The following is a 6,191-nucleotide window of genomic DNA, read 5'->3' on the forward strand; positions in this document are numbered from 1 at the left end:
ATTCTTTTAGTGTTTTTAATTATCTGCTGCTTCAAACACCAGTTCTTCTGTGAGCGTACTGCAGCTGTTAGGGCGTGTAGCGTGCAGCAGCAGCAGCAGCAGCAGCAGCAGCAGCAGCGGCAGCAGCAGGAAGAAAAGCAAAGGCTGCAGCAGGAGCAACAGCCCCATTTATTTCGAATTCTCTTTTACAGGATACGGTGGGGGAGGGGCTTCTGAGCCGCAGCGGCCGTTGTCTTCCTACCCTAAACCCTAAACCCTAAACCCTAAACCCTTAGCAGACGCAACATGCATTCCGCAGCAGAGACACAAGATGCTGCTGCTGCAGCAGCAGCAGAGCAGCAGCAGCGCGAGAGGGTGGAGGCGGAGCTGGCCGATGAAGACCTCGACAGAATGATGGCTGAGAGGGTGAGCGTTGTAGAAGAAGTGTTTAGGGTTTAGGGTTTAGGGTTTAGGGTTTAGCATTGTCTTCAGCTCCTCTCCTCCATCAGCTTCTTTAACAGCACCTATATACACCTCATATAAACCCGTGAAAAGTCAGGGTTTTAAGACCCAAAGGTAAAGAAAGGTTCTTCCGTTCCTTCAGGGTTTAGGGTTTAGGGTTTAGGGTTTAGGGTTTAGGGTTTAGGGTTTGGTGTTCAGGTTGCGTTTGAGCCTGAAGTGGAGAACTTTTTGAGAGAATTATACGACAAGTTGTACATCAGAGATGCGGACGCAATAAGGCGTTTATATGAAGTAGAATATCCAGCGATAACAGAGAAGTATTTTGCTGCATCTCCTTGGCCGTCTGTTGAGTTAGTCGGAGACTTCTATAGAGAGTATCAGCGCTATCACTCTCTTATCATGACTCTGTACAAAGAACTCTATTACAGGCATCTCTTCCTCAAGTCAGAACCAACACACCGAGGGTTTAGGCTTTCCGGCTTATGCTCTACGGTTTCGGGGCTGGGATAAGGGTTAGGGTTTAGGGTTTAGGGTTTAGGGTTTTGCTGGGGTCGTTAAGGGAGGGACTTGGGAATGGTTTATAAGGGGCGCATTTTCTTTGTGATCTCTAGTGATTGGGGATTAGGGTTTACTGATTAGGGTTTAGGGTTTAGGGTTTAGGGTTTTGAGGTGTACGTACACCTCGCAGGTGTCCCGAGCTGGCGACGTGGGAGCACCGCCGCGACTCGTGGAATAATTATGCACTTTTGGTGGAGTTCCTTGCGGATACTACTTGCGCGTAAACCCTAAACCCTAAACCCTAAACCCTAGACCCTAAATAAAGCCTAAATAAACCCTAAACCCTAAACCCTAGATCATGCGGCCCTACGCACAGGCCTCCCAGCGCCTGATCCCTCCTTCTCTTTTCCTCGTCTTTTCCTTACAGCTTAGGGTTTCGTGTCTAGGGTTTTAGGGTTTAGGGTTTAGGGTTTAGGGTGGTTTTGGTTGTATGAATGCATGTTTAATTTGCATGCCGCAACTGCTGCTCACTCTCCCCTCCTGCTGCAGCTGCTGCTGCACCTCCTGCTGCTGCTGCTGCTGCTGCTGCTGTTTGCATGCAGGAAGGATCGCGAGACAATAACCCTGCCGCTACAGTGGCTGTGGGATATGCTCGATGAATTTGTTTATCAGTTTCAAGAGAGCTCGCGGTGGCTGCAGAGAAAGTGCAAAACCCTAGCAGACTCTCCAGATAGAAAAAGGCTTATTGCTGAGCTTGAAGGTTAGACACCACATTCTGCTGCTGCTGCTGCTGCTGCTATAGCTGTTGCTGCTATAGCTGCTGCTGCTGCTGTGGCTGCTGCTGCTATAGCTGCTGCTGCTATAGCTGCTGCTGCTATAGCTGCTGCTCCTGCTGCGTGTGTGCTGCTGTTGCTTGTGATGCTGCTGCTGCTTGTGCTGAAGGTTGTGCTGCTTCTTTTGCTTGTGCTGCTGATGCTGCTGCTTCTATTTCTGCTGCTGCTATTGCTGCTGGTGCTGCTGTTGGTGGTGCGGCGTCTATTATTGCATGTATTTGTGTATTAGCTGTGTGTATAAAATTATTTTATTTTATTAACATTAATAATATTAATATTAAATACGGGCAGTCATATCTTATTTATTGCTGCTCTTTTAATTATTATATATATATATTATATATATAATATTATATTATATAGAGATAGTATATATATTATGTATATTATGTATATTATGTATATTATGTATATTATATATATATTATATATTATATATATTATATATATAACTTTCTTATACTTTTTTTAATTGTTGTTTTTATTATATTATATTTAGGGGACCTCGAAGTGTGGCCGGCAGCTCGCGTCTTTGAGCTGCTGCAGAAGACAGTGCAGCAGAGCGGCATTAGAGAGCAGCTGCAGCAGCAACGCTCAGACCCTGCAGCAGCAAAAGCAATAGAAACAGACCTAGGGCTTCAGCTCGGATACTTCGCGCTTATACTTCAGCTTAAACTCCACGTACAGGTAAACTGCAACAAATCATGCTGCTGCTGCTGCTGCCGCTGCTGCTGCTGCTGCTTCTGCTGCTGCAGTTGTAGCTTGCTGCTGCTGCTCCTGCTGCTGCTGCTGGAGCTGTGGCTGCTTTTCTGCTGTTGCTGTTACAACAGTCGCTAGTTCGCTGCCGCTTCTTTGCTGTTCCCTCTCTGCTACTGCTTCTGCTGCTACTACTGCTACTACTATTACTGTTGCTGCTGCTGCTGCTGCTGCTGCTGCTGCTGCTGCTGCTGCAGGTGGGGTTGTTTTACGCTGGAGTTGCAGCAGTGAAGGAGATGGATTTGAGCCCGAAGGCCTTCTACTGGCGGGTCCCTGTCGCTCACTATTCTTTTGTCTTTCACCTCGGCTTCGCTTATATGATGCTCAGGTATTACTTTATATCCAGCTAGAGACGCAGCTAGCTAGCTAGCTAGCTAGCTATACAGCTAGCTGGGCAGCTAGGTAGACAGCTAGCTAGCTAGCCACCCAAGCAGCTAGCTAAGCAAGGTGCTAGGCATATAGCTAGCTAGCCAGCCAGATAGTTAGCTAGCTAGCTAGCCAACGAACTAAGGGGCTCTGTAGCGGGTTTCGTTTGCCTATTTGATTGGGAAGACAACAGGAACGACAAGCCTCAGCAGCAGCAGCAGCAGCAGCAGCAACAGCAGCAGCAACAGCAGGCGTATTGCTTGGCTTATCTGCGTTATTGTTGTTTCCGGTTATATTCAAAATATTTGTTCGCTTTCTGCTGCTGCTGCCTTTTCTGCTGCTGCTGCTGCTGCCTTTTCTGCTGCTGCTGCTGCTGCTGCTGCTGTTGCTGTTGTTGTTTGTGCTGCAGACGATACCACGACGCGATTCGTTTGATGTCTCAGGCTTTATTAGCATTGTCTCGGCAGCGGGGACAGCTGGCCGGCAGCAACACATTCCAAGGGGCCTCTATGACGCGTTCAGCAGATCGCATGCATGTGCTGCTGCTGCTCTGCTCGAAGCTCTGCGGAGTCAAGCTTGATGACTCTATTCATCAAACCATCAAAGAAAGACACAGCGATAAATACTACAGGTATTATATATATAATATAATATAATATATATATGTGCATCTATATGATGTATATATATATATATATATATATAGAGAGAGAGAGAGAGAGAGAGAGAGAAGGCAGCATCCGCTGCTGCTTGTGCTGCTGATAATGTGTCTCTTTATGTTGCTGCTGTTTTATTTTGTTTTGCTGTTCCTCTCCCTGTTGCTGATGCTGCTGCTGCTGCTGATATTGCTGCTGCAGTTTAAGTATTTGGTTGTGTAGAAGTGTTAAATAAACGCGTTTTGTTGCGGGTTTTGCTGCTGTTGCTGTTCTTTTTGCTGCTTGTATATTTGCTGCGTTTGCTGCGTCTGCTGCTGCTGATGTTTGTCAATTTTAATTGCTATTTAGGCTGCAGCAAGATACAGAAGAAGCCTATTGCGAGCTATTTACATGGGCAGCACCTCGCTTCATTGATCCGTCGGCTCCTCCTACATATGACGATGCTGCTTTTGAGCGATTTGTCTCCGGCAAATCAGAGATCAGAGTTAGGGTTTGCAAGCTCTTTTTAAAAGTAATTATAACATTAACAATAATAATATCTTAAGCAGCAACAGAAGCAGCACCAGAAGCAGCAGCAGAAGCAGCACCAGAAGCGGCAGCAGAAGCAGAAGGAAAGCAGCAGCTGCAGCGGCAGTAGCAGGAGAGCAGTAGCTGCAGCAGCAGCAGCAATAACAACAGCAACAGCAATAACAACAGCAACAGCATCAGCAGCAGCAGCAGCAGCAGTGCTGCATTGTTTTATTTGTTTTATTATATTTTGTTGTTTATATTTGCAGGACGTTGAGAGTCGGCGAAGAGTTAACACCATCAACTCCTTCACTAAACTCTATCACAATATCCCCTTAGCCGTAAGAACCACATCTACCCACCTACCTACCTAGCTAGCTAGCTAGCTAGCTAGCTAGGTAGGTAGGTAGTTAGCAAACCGGTAGCTAGCTTACTTCTAGCTAGCGAGGAGCTAGCAAAGAACCTCGTCTATATAGACATATATATGTATATATATATATATACATATATAAATATAAATATATATATATATATACATATGTTTACACCTATATATACATATACAATCTATATAGATATATACATATACAATCTATACATCTATATATATATAATTATATATATTTGTGTGTGTGTTTGTGATTGCGTAAAAACGAGTAGAAGTTAGGGCGTCTGATGGGCGAGAGCGGCGAAGAAGCAGAGTGGAGTGTACGCGGAGGTTTGATGAACTTAAAGATGCAAAGTCAGCAAAAGATGTGGAAGGGCGGTGTCTTGACGTCAGGCGACGTCGGACATCATCACGCAGACGCACTCTTAGACTTCAAAGTAGAAGGGGACATGCTGCATGTTAAGGTAAGTATATATCTATATCTATATATATATATATGTTTATGTATTGTGTTTATATATTATGTTTATATATTATGTTTGTATATATATTGTTTATATATATATATTTATATATATGTATATATATATTTTATGTTTATGCTGTATTGCACTGTTAGACGTCAAAGTCGAAGGAGATATGCTACATGTTAAGGTGATATATATATATGTATTTTTGTATATATATTTATTTATATTTATATTTGTATATTTATGTTTGATGCTTATGCTTATATTCATTCATGCTAAGGTGAGAGACAGACAAACAGACAAAAACAAACAAGAAAATGAGAAAGCCCTATGTATATATATATATATATATTTGTATATATATATATATATATGTATGAACATATAAATATATATATATATATATATATTAGATATACATATACATATGCATATAGATATATCTGTCTGTCTCTGTCTGTGTCTGTTGATGTGTTATAAAGTGTTTGAGTATGTCGTTTGCTGTCTCCTTTATTTACGATGTCTCCTTTCTTCAGAACCAGCAAACTCAGCAGGAGTATGTTGATCAGTTGGTGATGTTTATTGAAAAGACAGACTCATTAATGAATGCGGTGCAGCATGCAGTTGTTGCTCCAGCCCCACAGCTGCAGCAACAGCAGCAGCAGCAGCAGCAGCAGCAAGACGCCTCTGTCGGCGCTAGAGAGCGTCGAAAGCCACAGACTGCCTACTAGCTGCACCCTCAACTGACTAACTAGCTAGCTAGCTAGCTAGCTAGCTAGCTAGCTAGCTAGCTTTGTTTGTGGCTAGCTAGCTAGCTGCAGGTGGAGGCGGGGTAGATGAGGGGGATTGTGCTTCTCAGAAGCAGCAACACAGAAAAAGCAGCTGGTAATAGACACGTGCTGCTGCTGTTGCGTCGTAGTCTTTGCTGCTGCTGCTGCAGCTGCCCGGGTTCTGCTGCTGCTGCTGCTCAGGGACTGCTGCTGCAGCAGGCATTTAGCAAACAAGCAGCAGCAGCAGCAGCAGCAGTAGCAGAGATAAACATGCATGCATGTAGACACCCGAGCTCTTCCTGAGCAGCAGTTTAATCCTTTTATTAAAACCCTTTACTTCAAATATAATTCATCACTCGCTCTAAGCGCAAACAAACAAAGCAGAGAAAATTTAGGAAGCAAAGACTACTGCAGCTCGGCAGCTGGATAGAGGCATATGTTATATATAAGTTTATATAATATATATATATATATATATATGGAGTAATATATATATATATATATAT

The 6,191-nt window shown here is 43.6% G+C and overlaps 1 protein-coding gene across 1 annotated transcript; it reads left to right on the top strand.

The window, feature by feature from the left end:
- Positions 1–285: 285 nt before the first annotated feature.
- EAH_00057560 (eukaryotic translation initiation factor 3 subunit 6 interacting protein, putative) lies at positions 286–5,646 on the top strand (the record flags this gene model as incomplete). Its single annotated transcript, XM_013393721.1, has 12 exons — positions 286–405; positions 640–884; positions 1,130–1,219; positions 1,542–1,699; positions 2,296–2,459; positions 2,726–2,856; positions 3,304–3,525; positions 3,899–4,034; positions 4,327–4,398; positions 4,718–4,913; positions 5,065–5,099; positions 5,452–5,646. 12 exons carry the CDS (start codon positions 286–288, stop codon positions 5,644–5,646), a joined length of 1,764 nt encoding a protein of 587 aa, XP_013249175.1.
- Between the last annotated feature and the right edge of the window lie 545 nt (positions 5,647–6,191).

Source organism: Eimeria acervulina, genomic scaffold (genome assembly GCF_000499425.1).
Source record: "Eimeria acervulina Houghton genomic scaffold, Eah_scaff1249, whole genome shotgun sequence".
In the NCBI taxonomy this organism is placed as follows: Eukaryota; Apicomplexa; class Conoidasida; order Eucoccidiorida; family Eimeriidae; genus Eimeria; species Eimeria acervulina.